This window comes from Cinclus cinclus, chromosome 2 (assembly GCF_963662255.1).
Source record: "Cinclus cinclus chromosome 2, bCinCin1.1, whole genome shotgun sequence".
Lineage (NCBI taxonomy): Eukaryota > Metazoa > Chordata > Aves > Passeriformes > Cinclidae > Cinclus > Cinclus cinclus.
The window spans coordinates 102641593-102662271 of NC_085047.1; the positions used below are offsets into that span (position 1 = coordinate 102641593).

At 37.2% G+C, this 20679-nt stretch overlaps 1 protein-coding gene across 1 annotated transcript in view; it reads right to left on the minus strand.

The window, feature by feature from the left end:
• The window catches only part of SH3KBP1 (SH3 domain containing kinase binding protein 1), a 184876-nt gene that overhangs the window by 82686 nt on the left and 81511 nt on the right, over window positions 1-20679 (minus strand). The window contains exons 3-5 of the mRNA XM_062515143.1: window positions 20487-20593; window positions 11926-12049; window positions 6539-6613 (exon numbers count right to left, since the gene is read on the minus strand). Of these exons, the coding sequence (XP_062371127.1) occupies window positions 6539-6613; window positions 11926-12049; window positions 20487-20593 (306 nt within the window). The remainder of the gene's footprint in view (window positions 1-6538; window positions 6614-11925; window positions 12050-20486; window positions 20594-20679) is intronic.

Consider the following 20679-nt stretch of genomic DNA (forward strand, 5'->3'; position numbering starts at 1 on the left):
ATGTGTGTGTGTGTGTGTGTGTATGTGTATATATGTATCAGGGTATATCTATCAGCAATCCACTTGGTGCACCTGCAACCTGGCTCAGGTGACCTTTTCTCTTAAAACCAGAAAAATATTCCTCTTCCTGTCACTTTTTTTTTGTTTTGTTTTTGGGGTGTTTTTTTTTGGTTTATATTTTCATGGATTTTTTTGCCACTACTGCAAATAGCTTAGTGGCAGAACACAGCTGGCTGGATAGTTTCTCCAAAAGATAAGCATAGCCAACAGACACAGCTGGGATCTAAGCAGGAACCCGAGTGACACAGACAGTCAGATTATAAATATTAAGTATGAAATTTTCTTCATGAAGAGCTACAGCTATCAGGGAGGTCAGGCTGTTAAATGAATATTAAAAACTGCAGAGAATTTCAGTGGTCACGGTCCCCCTCTCTACTGACCGGCTCACCCACTGAAACAGCTGTGGTCTACTATAGCAGTGGACTTGAGCACAAGGGTGAGGCCAGCAGCTCAGCAAACTGCTGTCCTCAGAAAATCCTCAGAAACTCTGAGAACATCTTGCTCTTCTTGTAAGCCCAGCTATTAAGTACTTCAAATAAAGCCTGTATAGAATAAAAGCTACAGTACTCAGGCCTCTCACTGTTTTTTGCTACTTTGTTTTTTTTTTTTAACAGCAGCTTCTCTAGAACCTGTCAGCTCTCTGTCAGCATTTGGAGAGCTGACAAGCTAAGAATATAACATCAGTAAGGTGCTCACTAACCTGCTTACTATCACATCAGTCTTAATAGCAGGGAAGTTTTTCAGAACTTTAATATTTCTCAGGACATATATCTCAAGTCTTTTAGGAGTGTCACTTCAAATTTCTGAATCTATAAGCAAAACTACTGTTCTTTTACCTAGATTTATTGCTGCTGAATCATCTGTAGTGCAAGGTAGAGCTGAGCATTTTGGTTGCATTTTTCTAGCAAGTTCCTTAAAATCTGAACATGGGCATATCACCAGAAAAGAACGTAAAATTCCCAGGGGCTGACTGTTCCCAGCTTTTGGCTGGAACAAGATATGGGTCTACAGCTTTTTAAAAACTCAGAATTTTGATTCTTTCTTGATTCATGCTCCCTACAAATTCAAGCTCATTTAGTATTCATGAAGATTAAATTTTCTCAAAACTGTCTGGAGGAATTTCGCACATTTTTTCCTCTACGGGCATATAAAAGGGATTAGTTTCCTCAAGACATTTCAAACACACCACACTCCTGCTATAGCAGTTACAGGTCTTTTGAGAGCAACATTCTGAAATGTACCAAAACAGATTAGCTCAAACAGGGATTAAAAAGAGACCACAACATCAGACTTAATTCAGCAACGGCCTCTCAGAGCTGTGCTCACATCAAATCAGGATTCTAAAGCAGAAATATAGTTAGGAATTATAAAGGGCTGTGTAACTAAAGCAGTTAAAACAAAAATAAACAGCTGTGGTAAAATCAATTCAAAGCAGGAAACAAATTGTTTCTGAATAGCTTAAAATGTCAGGGGAGAAAAGGAAATACATTCTAAGTTTACACAGCTTTCTATTTGGAGCAATTATTTGGCAATTTAATTTTTGTTCTTTATTCTGTATTGTTCTCTCTGCTGACAATTTATGGCCCTGAGCAAAAGATGGACCACTGACACAGTAAAGTCCAGTGGTGTTCTGGCCCCCTAAGCACTTCTCAGCTTTTTTAGGCAATGGAAAGCTCAGCTGATCAGAGGCACACACCTGAGACAATGCAAAGGATCTCCGGATTTGGTATGGCATCTAGAGAGAAACACTGTCAACTGTGTTTAATAGAACAAAGAAATTTATAAATGAAGCTTATTGAGATTTTTTTTACTTTTACGAAAGGGAAGGAAAGCAAATGGAAATACGTCCTTTCCTTCTATTTACAGACTGATAGTATGGAATGCGTGAGTGACCAATCTGAATGACAAAGGTGGTGAAATTATACATGGAAACTGCAGTAGATGAGACAAGAACTGTCCTTCTTCCTTTTCCTCACATATTGGTGAACACAGAACAAATACCCACATCCTATAAGGTATTAATCTTGAGCTTGCTTTCTATTAAAATCCTCTGTTTTGTTGAAGCCACCTCCAACATTCCAGTGTCATAATAAATCAAAACCAGAAAATGAAATTGGATTCTAAATACTCCTGTAGAAGAAAGATGTGTTGAATCTTCTTAAAAATTAATAAATTCATGCTTTCAAAACAAATTTATGCTTCTTTACCAAGAGTGATTATACATGTACAAATAGCTGAGGCAGACTATCTCAATATTAGTAATTATTTGTTATTCTCAGTAATTCCTTGAAAAAAACGTAACTGTGTCAGCTAAACATTTTGTCATTTTCTTTCAACGTTCATTTTCCTTTGCATAACAGTTCTTGCCACAAAAGAAATGCCCCAAGATTTCTATGCTTGCACAAGTGGTCATGAAAGGGGAAGGGGAGTGGTGCCCGGCCCCACATAGCAGCATGCATTGAGGGCAATGCAGCACAAGCATCTTCTGTAGCACAAGCACAGAGACATCAGTGCAGAATTGGTGGCTTCTCCACCACCCCAACCATTTCCCCAAGTACTGCAAGAAAAAACAGGAACAATCATTCGTTCAGGAACTCTACAACTGTAGACAACCACAGTCCTCTTCGTCTGGGGACTTTTTTCACCACCCTCACCAAGTACAGACACATGTTATTACACTTGGAAGGAGAGGTAAGCAGCCACAGCCGATAGGATTCTTTACCTGCCAGTCACCAAGCACTGGTCTTTTGTGAAACTCATGGAAAACCACTCGGTAGTGGGAATCCAAATCAACAGAAGGATTTAACATTTTACCCCAGTCAACATAATTTTTCCACACACGGCCCCCAATCCCATGCCATTGGTACATTTTCCCTCCAGCAAACAGGAAGCTTATTTTTGATCATGAAAACTTCCCTCTCCCAATTTTATAATTTTTCTTTCTCAGATGTGATTTTTCATTGCAGCATCTGTAGCAGCTGTGTATTTGATTTGAAGCCTTTTTTTGCAAGCAAGTTGTAACAAGGTGACATGAAATACAAAGTGGTAACTGTCCTCTCTTCAGAACTGTTAAAATCCACATTCAGATTTCTCATTTAACTTTGCTCACATTCTGACACTCCTAAATGGGATTTACAACATCATAAATACATCAGCCACATTGATTTAGCAGAACTATGACCAGCCATAATTCCTCAAGGCTTAAGGGGAGAAGAAAAAAAAACAAAAAAAACCAAACAAACAACAAAACACACAGGATAAAAAACAGTGGTGGAACAATAGAAAACATGAAACACAATTGAGGTTACTCACGAATGTTTATGTTTCAACGATCCTGATATTCTTCCATTATATCTAATAGCTATTACTGACAGCATTGTGGATCCACATACAAGGAAAGAGAGGCAAATATTTGTCAAATCAAGCATTTTATCTGCACTATTCCTCAGTTATTGCATCTTTGAAGAAAAAGAAAGTGAAGGAAGAAAGAGAAAATAAATCAGTAAAAATAAGAAAAATTAGAAATCCAAGAAGCGTTGTTCATGGAGGTGTAAGAAAGTTGCAGGAGGAGAGAAGAGAGGTCTGTGATCAACAAAATGACAAGTTTTTTGTTGCTGTGTGTCTCTCTTCACCCAGCATATGCAGTAGCAAAGATTTTCCGACAGCAGGTTGATGAGCAGGATGCCAAAGGAGCTGGAATTGTTGCTGAGCAGAGCCCTGGCATACCTCATGACCAAGGAAGCCATGTCAGCATATAAAAGCAAGGCCGGGTGTTTCTGCAGGAGACAATCTTGCATATTTCAGTGGAAGGTATCTCTAGAAGCAACAACTAATTCAACAGCTATTACAGGCCTTGGTTAAGTAAGAAAATTTATTTTAAACACAGCAGTTGGAAATTTGCCTCCAAAATAAAAATATTTAGCACTGAGCATGTGTTTGTGAAGTAAAAGCTCTAAGCTAGATTACAAAGTTGAGCAACACTTCATGCAATGTGATACAGGTGAATCCAAGCATTACCTAGGCATAACTAATCTAAAGTTATGAACTAACTCCAGCTTAATTTAGGTAGAAATCAGCAAGCTGAAATTAGAGCAGCTATGAGTTGTTTTAACCAGGTATCCCTAAATGAAAACTATTCTGTGGAATGTCTCCAAATAGTTTTCACTGGAGACATAAGCTCATGGATATTTGCCTACAAATACAGACCATAGAGGAGATATGAAATGGAAGAAGCTGGCTGCACCATCAGTCAGCTTTTTCAGGAAGAGCATGATGCGTACATTTGCAGGAAGTGAGCTGTAAATAGATGGAGCAGGGAGAGTAAGGGACACTCCTTTTTGTGCATTAGTTTAGGCAAGAGCATCGTTGATCACAACAGTGCAAACCATTGTTTTGTTTAAGACTTCCCGGATGCCTTGATTTTGTGTATTACCTATTCCTCAGTCCCAGTTCCAGCCCAAAAAGTGACAAACAGGCTGTAAGTGTAACTGGATATCTGAGATGAAGCTTTATGGAGAAATAACACACCTCTGTAGCATGAAAATACATGCAAGTCTCAACCAAATGCCAAAAGAGGTAGAATTAAACCTCCAGGTAAACCAACTCCAGGTAGTATAAACAGATATCTTTTATCAACTTTAAAACAAAGTTTAGATGGGTGTTTGCCCAGAGCAATGTGAGACAATCTACTGTGGTTTAAGCTGTCTTCTTGCAGCTGGTTATCAAGCTTTCCTCTAGACACCTATCTAGACACTGATTTCCTGCACACTGAAATCAGTTTGATGCAATTTCCTTCCTGTGACATGGCACAACCATGGGCCAGTATGATTAACAAGAAAAACTAAATCTAGCACAACTGGGAAGGTGACTGAATTCTTCAGTTAACGCTTACTTTAGATGACTTGAGAAGAGGGGAAGGATGATTTGGCCCTTAATGAAAAGCAGGCTTTTGGAAAACTTCGAAAGGTAATGTTAGGGCAGCACTATCCAGTAAGATAGTGAAATTAAAGGCTCCAAAGGCAGACCTTGCATCTGATTTGAAGCTACATCCTAAAGTCCGAAGCCAAACATACTGGAAATTAACTTCATAAATCTTTATTATGCTCATCAGATGGGTGGATTAGAGGACATGACAGTCTAAGAACTCTGCAAGAAGCATGACATTTGAGCGATTGATAAGCAGTCAGTCATGGAGATTTAAGCTGAGAAGCCGCACAAAAATTTGAAGACCACCAGCCATATGGTCTGCTCCAGCCAGAGCAGGGCCTTGGTTGGAGCTTGCGATGAACTGCAAAATAAATTCTGGTACTCAGGGAGATAATTTTCCATGAGGAAATACTCAGAGCTGCACACATTCACAACATTTTTTTGTTCAAAAAAAGGATCAGATTTGTTAAGAAAAAAAAAAAAGAAAGGTGCAAGGGCAAATATGAGAATAGAATAATGCCACTTCGACTGCTTCATCCCTTGCTGTCAACATGCATAAGACAGAAGTCCTCAGAGGTAGAAGACCAAACACTCCCACCCATAAAGGAGGAAGAAGGGCAGCACAGCATGGATCATCTCAAGAGAAAGCGCTCTGGGGCAAAAGCAGATGCCAAAGCTAGCACAACATCCTGTTCACTGGAAGACAGGACTGAACACATTGCACTTAGTCAAACCAAATGTGAATCTTTTAGCAGGATTTTTCCATGAGGAAACAGGTGGAAGGACAGATTTCTGTCTTCCTTGCTTCCTCTGTCTTGCATCTGATGCAACCATTCTCTCTTTTTCTGTATTACCGGGGCAGTAAAAGAACATGAAAAGCAGGATGTGCCCTTCTTTCAAAAAGCAGAAGCCAAAAACCTGAACATGAAATGAAAATAGCTTTTCCTTTTACTCTCCTTGGCAGAAAAAATGTATCACCCAGAATGCTGTGAGTAATAACTGTCAAAGAAAGAATGCCAAACGAAAACCATGCAGTGAAGTAAAAATAAATTTTAAAAAAATCACCAAAAAACTAAAACTTTGAACAAACCAAAACCCAAAATACCTTTTAAGAAAAGCAAAGCATACTTTATGAGTTCAACAATCACAATGTCAACTTTACTTTTAGAGCAGACGGACTTTTAATTCAAATATTAGTGGTTATTATCAACTGCTTTCTCATTTCAGGGGGCAAAAGTGATGGGACTAAATGGTCTTAGATTCAATCCATAGCTGAGACTAAAATATCTGATGTAATTCACAGCTTATGGTGGGCTCATACACATACATTGTATGAACATAGAACATACACATGCAGGGGAGACCACAGGTGCATTCTCATTGCATTAAGGCTGGGCAGTTCATCAGCAGCAAACTGACTTCAGCTTACAGACAGATATGTGCACGTAGAGTAGCCATAAGTGGGTAGCAGTGGCACAATTTACAAGTGTAGATAAATCAAACAAGTTCAGAGGACTGAAGCTATTGCTTGATGATTTTGAAACACACTCACTGTTATAACGTCTGTAGCTGTCAATCTTTGCCGGTGCCACTCTGTACAGAATTGTCCCTTCAAAGGCAGATTTTCCTGACAGCAGGCAAGAGAAGGAAAGACAAAAAAAGAGAAGGGGCAGGGTGGGGGTAAAGAGATCGAATGATGGTAAAAAGAAGGGAAAGGAAGAGGTTTTAATCTGTATTTTCAGTCAGTGATATTTAAAAGCCTCATTAGCAAAATGACGAGAAAATTAACCAAAACATCTGATTGTACATGAAGTTAAAATATTCTTGCTGCATGTATGTCAGATAACAGAATCTCATGATATTGCTAAAGCTGTTATTTACAATGTCCAACAGAATGCATTCTTCTTAGGTTTGGTCTGTTGTCCATCAAGTTGTGAGACTTGTAAATAAAATTGTCTGTTTTATGCAGCCTTGCATAGGGGAATCCTGAAAAAATATTATTTCTGCAATGATGTACTCACAGTGGCTCAACATTCCTAATGCAGATGTAGTGCACTTGAACAAGCACAGCTGACATCCAAACAGGGGAATGAAATACATCTCCTTAATGTACCAGGATCCTGTGAGCACCAGAAATACTGCATCTTTCCAAGATGACTTATTAGAAATATTTTGGACATGGGAACTGGTCTGAAACAGTGCTTAGGAGAAAGGATAGGATACTAAAACCTGAATAAATTGATTTTTCAGCTAAAAGTTTAATCAGGTGTAATTTGGCATTGACATTAACAAAAGCAAAATTCTAAAATTAAGAGGGAAGAAGCAAAACAACAAAAACCAAATCCAACTTCCCATCTTAGATATTTAAGATAACATTTTAATTACAAAATCTATTAATTCTATGTTTTTTCATTGCTAGTGAGATAGCTCATGCTCTGATATTTACGACATGAAATTCAAGTGAAGGTAAAGGCATGAGCAGCTGAAGCATTTTGTGAGTCAGGTTTAAAAAACCAGGCAAGCCCAAGAATGTACCAATGCCAGCTTGTTCCCAATCTCCCCTAGGTATACCATCACAAAAATTGATGTATTTGTTAAAATTTTATAGCAAAATAGCCAATATATGTGAATTGTCCCAACAAAGAATCACACCCAGTTTGGTACCAAGAATTTGTGGGATTTTTTTTTCTTGTATATCATTCTGTTGGATTTTCAGACAATAAAACGCTGTACTTATTTACATACTATAAAAAGCTGATTCTTTGTTTTGTTCTTGAAGTTTAATTAATAACAGAATTTTTTAATTGTCTTAGTTTTATGTCATGAGAAAGTAAAAATGCTACAAATCCATCTTTATACTTTCTTTTTACAAGATACCACTAAAAGAGTGCTATTAAAACAGTCCAACATGAGCCCACTACTAAGAGAAGAGTAAGTTAAGCTTCATGACACTGTGGAGAGCCAGAGAGACAGTAATGGAAATCTAAAGTTTTAAGAACTCAAAACAGAGGAGGTTGCCTGCCTGAAACTGCAGCTGATGAGTACCATCAGTTCTAAATCCAGCAGCCAGGGCTTTTCTGGGGTCATCACTAATGGGTTCTAGAAACAGTCGATAGATACCATGAGGTCCAGCTGTACCTTAGAGAGCACACATCAGATGAGACAGCAAGATACAAAAAGCCACTTTTCAATGCTGTCATGACACTGCTGTGAACATGCTGAATGCTTTTTGAAATTATCTCCTCAGTGCTAAATTGTGATTATCTCAAAAAGAATTTTTTTGACTACATGTCAACTTTTTGCTTCTCAACAGGCTGTATTGACTAGAAGTGGTATTGAAAATAGTCTTAAAATTAATAGTGTATCTCTGAGAAATATGGAAAATAATCTTATAATCCATGTATCGAATATAGTAATAAATTGATAATGTATACTACCTGTTCATGTTGTAACAGTTGGGCCAAGAAAAGCAATATTTTAATTTAAGAGCATGCTTTTAAAAACAAGGAACTCTATTTACTCTAAAAGTATCTGATCCTGTCTGTACTTACATTCCAAAATGCTCCTTTGAAGACAAGAAATTTTGCAATCACCTTACAGCTGGGACAAATACTTTAGAATCAAACAAACAACTCCCCCAGTATTTTGATCTTGCTACAGTCTTGCTTTCCAGCCTGCTGAGCACAAACCATTGAAAGGAAGGACAGGTTCCCAACCCTTTCCAAATAAGGGGCAAGCTAAGTCCCACAGTCAGGATTCAGAAATATTTGGTACTCCCAAAACTAGCTCCTGGCATTTTCAAAAAAACGGAAAATTTTGCTCAGAAACTTCTGAGGTAAGTCTACTGCAGAACATTAAAGGAAACCACAATAATTTCTTCTGGCTGTTTATTCTGATCTGCCATAAAATTTACATGGACACAACAAAAACAATAAAATCAGACAGCATTTTTCCTTCCATTGGGGCTGGTGTAGACTGTAACAGAAGGACAGAGAAATATGGAGGTTTATTAACTTTATTCCTGAAAAGCCAAGTTATGCAATTTTTTTCTTCTGCATTTCTTTCACTTTGAGTTCACCAAATTAGATTTGCCCTTCAAAAATTCTCTTTATAGATAGTCAGTAAAATGTGATTTTTAAAAATCAAATAAACTAAATTTAACCAAGACATTAAATTTAATTATTAACTTATAAATACTCATGTGTTTGCATGGCTCTCCACATATCCCATGCTATTTTCCCAGGTCTCACAGTAAATCTGCCGGGTACTACCTTATCCATTTTAAAAGCTGGGCTGAACAGTTCAAGGTTGCTGCTCAAGATTGCAGAGCCAAACCCCAACCCTTTCTAGGCTCCCCTAAAAGCTGAGCAGAAACTCAGTGGCTGCCCAAGGTCCGAGTTCAATGCCGAGTTCAGCCCCTCACCCCGGTGACAGCTTCATAATCTATAATTCATATTCAAGGTTTCCACCTCGAAAAGTCCTGTGATACAGATGTATTCAAAGTTTCCAGACAAACAAAAAGTCGTTACTGCAGATATAAGGTGCTGTCACATCTTGTCATCATGGAGGAAGGAGCTGATCTAGAGGTATGAATACACACCTTTTTGAGATGTAACCTAGAGCATTTCAACAGTATTAACCAGATGGCCAAATCTTCCTGGCTTTACTTGCTAATTTTTTTATTTTACTATGTTTTCAGACTAAACATGGAATGAGATTATCATTCCTAGTTAGTTGTGTAAACTTGCTGATATTTTTGCAATCTCATTATGGAGATTTTCAAATCCAGATATTCAGTGTGCCTGAACAAAGCCTCATGAGGGACTATGTGTTAGAGAGCAACGGCTGTATCATTCATATACATTCAACATAAACCATATATAGAAAAAAATTAATTTATGTATATTGCTCATAATTCTACTGGGAGAATGCAATTTTTACATTGATAGTTTTACTTGAAGAAAAAGAAAATTTAAATCCCCATAACAATCTCAGCATTCCTTGAGAAACTGTCTCACTCTCAGGAGGTTTACAGTGTTCTGTTGTTTTCTAGGTATATCTAATAGCTCCTCATCTTAGCCACAAAGCACCTCCAAATAATTAAATTAAATACAAGAAAATAGGAAACCCATCTCCCACTTACAGTTACCTTCAATTTATTTAAAGATGCAAAAACAGTATTTGTGTTACTGCTGTCTTTTCCAGACAAGTATCACAGGTTTGGGTTCCACTGACAGTCAGAACCAGCACACAAACCCAAGTCTGAGCAAAGCATGGGCCATAATGGACATCAAGAGTTAATGCTTTGTGGCTGCTTTGGCACACTCCAATGTATGGTTTTGTTAAAAGTCATTTTTAGGATGCTTATTATTAAGTATATATTACCAAATTACCTGAGGAAAGAATATTTATTCATTCATATAGAATAAATTGGGATATTCCATCCTGAACAGTATCACCTACCTTGTTCACTAATATAGTACCAAACACCACAGACTCCAGAGCTGAAATTACTCTATATAATTAGTTCTTCCAAGATTCTCTGTGTTTTTAATGAACATAAATCATGATAACATATGCAGGTTATAGAAAGCAGTTTGCAATCTCACTGAAACATGCACCTTCATTTAATGTCCTTTCTCCCTCTCCATCAGATTAAAATTTTAAAGTTTAAAATATGTTCATTCCAGTCTGAAGGAATGTCACATTTAAATATCTTGAAGAGCACTGACCAGAAGACTAGGTCACCAGTACACATTCTCACAAGAAAATGTACTTCATTACAAAAAAAAATAAATAAATAAATAAATTAATCATTGCAAAAGTTAGGGTTTCCAGAATCTTATTTCTGTGGTATGGTATAAGGGTGACAAATTTGCCTTAAGTGGAAAAATGAGGAAAAAGAAGAAAGTATTAAAATTTTCTACCTTTTCTTGACAGAGTAAACTATAAAAGTTTTGTAAATTTCAGCTGAAATCAGCTTACAAAGATCTTGGTAGTCCTTTGACTTCTGCTTATTCAGAGATCTCAGGAGAACACTACACAGCAATGAACATCTGTAGTGCTAAAAATAGGAAGACCTTGGAAGACCTTGGCAAGTACTGTGGAATTTGCCTGAAATATGCAAATAGAATTGACTTGTCTTTTTTTTTTTCCTCTGAAGATTTAGATTTGATCACTGAATTAGGAAAAAAAAAAAAGTAATATTTGCTTGAAGAACATAAAAAAAAATCTATGAAAACCAATAGCTTTCCATTTCATGTAACAGCACACTTTTTGTTCAGGTTATTTTCCACAGATGTTATAAATAGGACAACCCACTCCCACGCTTATACTATTGCAAACTTAGTTACCAAACATGCTTTTCACCTGCAGCAGTACTGGACCACTGTAAATGAGAGAACAAAGTCCATGTCCCAGTTCTGGCCTTTTTCCCTTTGGCTGCTGGGGCAGTGGGTGTCGGAGGTGATAGAAACATGCTCAGCACCTGGAGGGAAAAAGTGCTGCATGTCCCACACCAGTAATTATGAATCCTTACATCTATTGGAGTTGTTACAGAAAGCATGGCACTTCAATACCTCCACTTCAAATAAGCCACTTTGTAGATGTTTGGTTACTTTCCATGTCTAAAGACAAAAAAAAAATTCCTTGCAATTTATTTTGAAATATAAATGCAGACATCATCATTGCCTTCTCCCTTCTTAGTTTGTTGTGGCTCAGCAAGTCTTACATAGCTCAGAGAGCACTGACAGTGTTGCAACTCAGGTAGCACTGCAGGTATATGTAAATCATCATCATCTGACCCTTTCAGCGTAAATTAAGAACATGGCATTCAAAAACACTTCTAAGCAAGAGATAAGAATGTGCTATCATACCAATGTGTTATGAGCTAAAGACACAGATGCACATACAGAACACCAATAATAAGTTTTTCCTTACTTGACTTTATTTGCTCCTCCTGTGCTATTCCAACATCATCAGAATCAGAGAGTTCCTTTATGAAGTTGGAAGGAAACATGCCCGTCTTTCCATTAAGTATGCCTTCCCACCAGCCCTCTTCCACCTGCACCAAAACAAAAAAAAAAGGGAGGGTTTTACATAAGCAACGTTTTACTGAGTACCATTATATACATTCAATAAACAACAGGAATAGCTTAGTTTAGAGCAATTAATTTCAGGTGTAAGGAGCACATGGTATAGGCTCCAAGCCAGAACATCTCTCTTCTTTTCTTCATAAGTGAAAACAAGAGATATGCTTGAACCCATCTGTAAATGTCAGCAATGCTTGACAGCAGTCAGAAGCACAGATGAGCATTAAGTAAAAGGACAAAAGAGCAACTAGAGAGCACACAGTGTTTCTACATTTCAATTTTTATGGATATCCATTCAACCAGTTAATTTTCAGTGCACACTCTGTGGCTATTGGAGACTATCTTAATGGATGTGATTTTCAGATTCTGTTTGAATTCCATAAGCAATCAATGATGAAAGAGAAACACCTACAAAGGGCTAGTCAGAGAATCTAATTTAGATATCTTAATATAACATTAAGATTCTTGCCTTCCCCATCAAAATCAGAAATTTTGTATTTTAAAAATTAAGAATGCTGCTACACCATTCATATGTAAATGGCAGAAATCTGTGGAGAAAAAAGAACAGTACTAATATATATATTTGACTCAAGATTTACAAAGAGCTACTGAAATATATAATAATGATGTATCAGGAGGAGGGACACTACCTAGCCAAAACCCAAGAGAAAATATCACTTTAAAATTGCAAACTCCCTCCTCTATAACCCATTCAGGATTGAATGGTGGTGTCAGGCAGTGAAATGACAGCCCTTAGAAGTGCCTTTAGGTTATAATGGCACAGCAAGAAATGACTGATTATACGCATCAGCTAAACACACCCTTGATAAATGTTTTTCATCTGTCAGACACTGTTCCTTTGCTAAAAATATGACAGGGGAGGACAGTGTAAATCTGTGACACATCAGTCTCCAATAATGTTTGACTCGTCTTTTTCCTCCCGACCATCCCCCCGGTTATAAAAGAGAAAGTTAACTTTACTGTTAAACAAAAAACCCCACACTTTAAATGAAGCTAGATAATTATTACAGAAAGAAGTCTATGAAAAGTCTTTTCACTTATCTCTGAAAAACTTGAGTCCTTAGAAAAGAACGGTCATAATAATACAACCAAATATTTCCTCAAAATATAGATGAATATATGCATTTTTTCAACTTAGCTACATGAGACATTTTAGTAAAAATCCCACATTTCTTGATCTCATGAGCTGATTTTTAGTTTTAATTCGAAAGTGGATCAGATCAGACTTTGATTTAATTTCATAATCTGTCCCTTGTTGCAGTGCATGTGTATTTTATCCAGTTTATTGTTATAATGGGTTGTTCCCATGTACCCCTATGTTTTCCCCAGCTGGTTTGTCCCCAAGTTGTATCCACCTGAAACCCCAAGTTATAACCCCTGAAAAATACTGTGTTCGGCATTCCCTACCCCTTGTCCATCACTGTAACCCCGCCCCTTGTTCCGGTGCATTCCTTGTCCATCATTGTAACCCCACCCCTTGTTCCGGTGCATTCCTTGTCCATCATTGTAACCCCACCCCTTGTTCCAGTACATTCCCTGTCAATCTTCCCCTGGGCCAATCCCAGGTTGTTCCACCCCTTTGGAGCTCCCATTACTCGATGCCCCATTGGTCCATGTGACCCTTTCTTCTCCCCTTCCCTCATTGGTTGTATCCCTGCCAGATCCCACCCTCCACTCCTCCCTAAGGATCCCTCATTGGTCGGTTGTTTGCACCCTCCCCTGATCTGCCCCCATATTTAATCCCGGGCACAGTTGCACTCAGGGCTCTTTACCCCTGAACCTACCAAGCCTAGTAAGTGCTATGGAACCTCGGAAGTTGAAAACCTCCCTTGCCCAGCCCTAGATGTGCCCCACACTGAAGAACAACTAGCCCTAAAGGTTCTGCTTCCAGAAAACCTTACACTGAGGCAGTCACGCCTGTGTCTATAGAGAGCTAGCCCAGGTTCCGGTGGGCCAAAGCCTCCAATGTAATACCAGCGAGCTCCAGCAATCTCTGGGAATTATCTTGCTCTTCTGACTATCTTGCTGCTATTTCAGAAGATAGAATGCATACGTATCACTCAGTCACTTCAGTGAGGTGAAGGTTTTTCATGTTACAATATAAGTCTCTAAAAGGTAATATTTGTTTTTTCTTTATCTCCCGACTAATAAAAAGCAATATGGAAAACTGAAGCTGCACAACATCCAGCATTCAGACTCTAAAAACTGTATCACTAAAGATAATTTGATATAAATGTTATAGTCCATATAAAAATATACTGTTACATAAAAAGTACACAAAATGGCCAAGATTTTTAGAGCTATAAAATATTTCAATTTTTCTAATGCAATATTCCCAGAGGGCTGTATTGATTAGAGCTACATATTAAACCATAACTGCATTAGCTGATTGGCCAGAACATTAATCAGAGAATTTACGCAGTTCCCAAGATCCCTGCTTTGCAAGATGCTGAGATTACTTGACAAATAACGTGACCAATATTATTCAGTTCCATCTTTTCCTCAAGTAATTTTTGCTTGCTCACTTCTTCCAGAGTAGCATTTCAGAGTTTTCTTATTGTTAACATTAGCACTGTTTATGGGATGTGTTGATCTACGGATCTCTATCCATCTGTATAGAAATATATATATATATGTACACACACAAAGATCTTTATATAGCTAAATTTAAACTCATATGAATATATTTAGATCTTTTATTAGCTTATTTTAAGTTTTTCAGCTGGCAAAAATTAGTTGTCTGAAATTACCATGTCATATTCAATAATGCTACAAATTCAAAAAAAATCGAAAGCAAAACCCAGGGGTTTTTTCCACGAGGAAAATGCAGAATCATGTTAACAAGACATTAGAGATTGAGATCAAACTGGGCCTCCTAAAGATTTATTGTGAAATTTTCATCAAAAGTATCAAAAGCTTTAAATATTTTAAACACTAAAGCTACCTGCTACAAATCCTTAATCCTCAAAACATACCAGCTAGAGATAAATCCATAAAATGTAAGACACTAAAATACCTCCATGATTTAGTTATCCTGAACTGGGCCAGGCCGTTACCATATGGTTTGAAAAGTTGCAATAATTCACAGCCAATATAACCTTACAAATGAAAATCCATTATTCATGGGGGGGTAATCCATCTGGAGGCATGAGCTCAATAAAATTTGTTACTGTGCTATTAAAACAAAGTGTTTTTAGAATTTTTACATTTACGTCCTGATTTATGCCCAGCATTCATACGCTGAACCACAAAATCTAAAAAGAGGAGGGCTTCATGTGACAGTCCATGTGCCTGTGCTGGAAAAGAAGCTCTACCAGCAGCTGCTTGCCAGAAAATCCAGGACTGCCACAGCTGCTTGCTCACACCTTGCTGTATAGGTGAAGTTGTTAAATGATTAAAATGCTCTGCTCTTTGGAATCACTGACCTAAAATGTATTTAAAATAAATTCCTAAATTGGCCTGTTCCACGAGATGTTCTACAGCCTGCAGCTTTGTCTATTAGGCTGACAGATTACTCCCAGCTTAGCTAAGGCTGAGAATGAGGGAAGCTCTGAGTCAGAATAGTTTCAAATGGAAGTCTCCCTGGATCCTAAGAGTCTTTTTGGGCTGTTGAAACTAAAACACAGCTCCAGGAATAAAAGCAATGCCAGAGGCAGGCAACAGGAGAGAGAGAAGCTCAAGGTCAACAGATTTTCTTTTGCTTTGAGAGAACTAGAGCACAGAAAGTGAAGGAAAATAAAAACTGCCTTCATTTAAAAATTCTAATAGAAAACATTGAGCTCAAGGGACAAAAGCAATCACATGTTGAAAGGAAATTAAAAAACCACAGATTCTTAAGAAGCAAAATAAACAAATCACATCCACTGCCAATGGGAAAATAAATTTTGGCAAAAAGACCTCAAGAGAAGATGGTACCTACAGTGCCACTTGATGGCTTATTCTGGGAGTGCATTCAGAGACAGCCATGCCCCTAAGGTGTCAGCCATTCCTTGGGATTGTGGTACAGCAGAATACATCTGGAAGCCGTTTGATAACTCAGGTGCAGAAGGTAAAAATTAAAAATTGCACGAGTTCTTTGTACAAGGGAATCTTTTCAACTTCAAGGTTCTTTATTTTAAAGTGTCAAAATGTGCTTTGGGAATTTTTGTTTCTTTGATTTTGTGGTTTGGGTTTTTGTTGGGTTTTTTTAACATCATCTTCTAAACAAGAAACTGAGGGACTTTGAAAGCAATCACGTAGAACTTGGATGACCTTCAGTGGCACCCTCATTTCCCCCCCAAAAAAGTCCCCTACCACATGAACTAACCAAATAAGAAGTAGTCATAGAAATCCTTGTAAGCAACCTGATACAAGAGAATCTGGAAGAACTGCCACAGCACTCCACAGAAAAGTAACTGATGAACGTGAAACCCCAGTATTCATTTCCAGCTGTTTTCTTGCAATTTATACAGTTCTGTATCTGTGGCACAGACCATCCCCTCACTACACTTAAATATTCATTCCCCTTTCAACTCTATAGATGCCAAAATAAGTCACTGTAAGAAAAGTCCTGCTCAATCCCCAGTTTATCCTTTTCTTGGACATGGGTTGCATCACTTTATCTGATAACAAGAGCAAAAAAACCCCCATCCACTAATAATTGCAATTAAGAGGCAACAGATTTGTCAAAATTCAGTTTACATTTTTATAATTTCAAGAGTTTCTGATAGGATTTGATCATGTAATATATAGCAATGTTACCTAAATGTCAAAGAATAAACTTGGTGATACTGGTCTCAGTCCAAGAATTGTGAGCTGAACTCCAAGCACTATACATTGCCAAAAAGCTGACTTCTCAGCAGGAGAGGCCAAAAGGTATATAGTAGCACAGTGACAGAGTAATCCCAAATGCAAGCAGCCTCAGAACTCTTGAATGACATGCCAAATGTCCTTACCCTCATGCTATGGGTTAATTATCTGGCATCCCATGAAAGTGTAAGGGTGAAACATAATTGCAATTCAGATATCTGTACTTAATAAGACAATTAGTTACAGCTGTATTTTGGAACAACTGTAATTAGAGTTACAGCTAATGAGGCAGGAAAATGACAAACAAAAAGGTATCAATCACACAATAAACGTGAACATAAACAATAATGAAAGTGCTTCTCTTGTTAGTTTTAAATGTACATTTAAGTCCATTAATTAAAGTTTCATGTGTCCTCTGTAGTTACAGAAACCTATTTTAATGACAAGCATTTTATCTGCTGTGTTGAACATTTGTCCTTATTATATTTAATTTCTAACTATTTAGGACAAATAGGAAGGCACTGTGAATTCTGAGCACATACAACCTCTACGGATATCCATCTGGTAACAAGTTCAAAACTCACACTTGCTGTTGTTTCAATCTACTCTACAGCCCCAAAGCACTTCTGCCATAACAGGAATTTCCCATTTAACCTGCCACTACAATAGGCATAAAAACCCTTCCAAAATGTCTTATCCATTTGCTGGCACCAGGAATAAGGATCTGGGCAGCTTTGGGTGCTATTATGTAGGGAAGACATCCTCATCCTCAGCACATCCCTACGGGATGTCAGTGTAACCTATTTTCACTGGGAATCTGGGGAAACATGCTTGGACACTGCTGGAGGCAGCTGAGACTTGTGCTCCCTTCTGTCACCCCTGTGCTGGAGGCAGTGATCTTGAACAGACTTGAGGAGGAGCAGGACACATTTCTTAAAGAATGAAGTCCAATTAGCTTTTCTTTTCAACAGGAGAAGTTTAATGAGTTGTTCAACTAGAAGCAACACTTTAACATGTTTTTGCTTTTTTTACTCAATAACTACATGAAGATATATAGACAGTATTTTGACCTAAATAATAATGTTTTAGTTCACTGTAACTCAGTTAAGAATTTATTTTCAACTAAACAGAAATCCATGGAGATTTTAAAATATTAATCCAAGTCAATTAAACCAATGAATTCGACTGATACAACTTTCTTAGGAAGACACAGTAAAATACCATCTCTGGGAATCTGAGACCTATTCATGAATAAAAAGGTGGGATAAGAGAAAAGAGCAACTGGAAATGGAAAGTGAATGACCATTAATATTCCAGTTACTGAACTGCTCTAAATAATGTGGAAGATACTGTCCAGTTTTTAATCCTGAGTAATAACAAAACCTGTATTGTACAAGAATTATCTCAAATTGTTGCCTATGTGGAAAGGCTTTTCCTGGTTCTTCTGGAGAAGGTCTGTACAATAACACAGCATGATTTTGGCCCTTGCAAAAAAAATCCCTCAACTTTCACCACTGAGGAAGACAAAATTTTTAGCAGTAAGTCACTCACATCAAATATTTATCATTTGAAATCTGATGCATTGTATAATGACAAAACCACTAGGAATTCTATTTCAATGCAATGACTCTTTATGAGGCATTACCTAAAAGCAGAAGGATTAGAAATTAAACAGCACATTCATTGGTGCAACCTTCTGCATCAAATCAAGTTCCCATTTCCAAAGAAATATTCTGCTCTACTTTTTCGAGGGAGGTATCAACACTATTATGATAAGAGCAGAATAGGAAGTTACAAGTGTTCAGCATCAACTGCTTGGTATCAAACATAATGGAAAATAAAAGTCCCACAACAATACTTCCTGAAGCACTGAGAATTTTTTTTTAATTTCCTATTTTTTCTGTTCTACCAGTTAATCTGCTTTCATCAGAGAGAGCAATCCAAGTGGGTTTAAAAAAAATATGCCCTTAACTATAATCACACACATGCAAGTATATTCAGTATTTCACTTTTATAGGTCTACATTTTTCCATTTTAATGCAGACATTTTCATTTTTGGATATAAATAAATAAGGTATGTATAACTAAGTTTTTAATATTTAAAAAAAGACAAGAGATACATTCCGTAAGAGATGCCTAGTGTGTAACCTAAATTATTTAAGGATATAATTCATTCGGTAGAGTTAATTTGCTGGCTGGATACTAGGAAAAGGTTTTATTCCATCAACTTACTCTTAAAAGACACAGACTTAAAATTTTTTAGTATTTGCATGGCCATGTGAGGTCAAATATACCTCAGATTGTCCAATCAAAATAGCTCATGTGATGTCATGAAACTCATTACAATCTGGAGTTTACAATATATTCAAAATATGCTCTTGTAACCTTGAATTCCCCCATTACAAAACTGCTCACAGACAGAATAAGGTCGGTTAAGTGACACATCATGTCTGAGTCCAGGGGAAGAATGATGGGCAGAACTGGTGTGCACAGCTAGGTTAGAACAAAACCAGTGATCACTAAGCTTTTTACATTCAGATGTGAGAATTTAATCTCATATAAGAAAATGCTGGATGCCATGTAGATTACAGTAGAATTTATATTATTTTTGAACTGACTGCTTAAGTAAGGGATGCAGGAAAAAGTAAATTAACTACATATCCTTGACAGGAAAATAAATGTTGAATTACTAACTGCTGAGTCATGGCAGAGAAAAAGATCCTACAAATAAATTATACAAACTGCAACACACATTATTGGCTGCCAGAGTGGACTGAGATCTTCTTTTTAAAGCTAAGTAAATAAGAAGAAATTGATAAATGAGTTTAAATGCATTCTACTTAAAGAATTCATGTTATCACTTTGACTTTGTCTTCATGCCATTAAGCTTCAGAAGATATTTGTAAATTCTCTAATGGAATGCTGAGGGTATTGGGAGGAAACACAATTTCTTGATCTTGTAGCCAGAGTCACCCATGCAAAGAAAATCTGTCTCTCTGTCCAAGCTTGCATAAATTGTTCCCATTTCACATAATTAATTTTCCACATCCAGTTCTAACCAAAATAAGTACATCTTGAGTTTGCAAATATTTTGTTGAAGTTTTTATTTGGTTTTAGGATTTTTTTAAAACTGATTAAGACCAAAATGAAATTCCTGAAATTTGATGCCAAGGATGACAAGAGGTGAACTCCAGTAGAGATAACAAGTAAATTTCTTAAATGTGTTTAACTTTGCAAAGGTAGTTTTTCCCTGTGGCTGGCTTACTAAAACTGAGACAAGTTTCTTCTGCTATAATCTTTGGTTCTTCGGAGATATAAACTCAAGAGTTCTGTAACACACACTTAGAGCTCTTTCCCTGAACAGAACTCTGAAACATTAACTAATGCAAACCCAGCAGAAATGCTACGGGGGGGGAAAAAAAGTCACAAAATCCCCATGGAAAAAAACAACATCCCCTAATCCCCAACAGTAACTCAAAGCAGACTGGTTATTATAGCAGAGAAGAAAAATGTCTGGTTTAAATTATGTACTGAGGAGCTTAGCATGCACAAGACATGTCAGAAATGCATGGATGTATATTCAATTAAAGATGTGCTCACCTCTCCCACAACTTCAATGATGTCACCAACTTTTAATTCCAATTCATCTTCATTTTGAGGCATGTAACTGAAAGCCACCTGACATCTCCTTCTTCTGTTTCTCTCTCCTGAGGGAAATGAAGGAAATAGGGAAATTGTTAAATGCAAATAAAATTCCATGCCAAACAAAAGCCAGGGGAAATTATTAAAGATG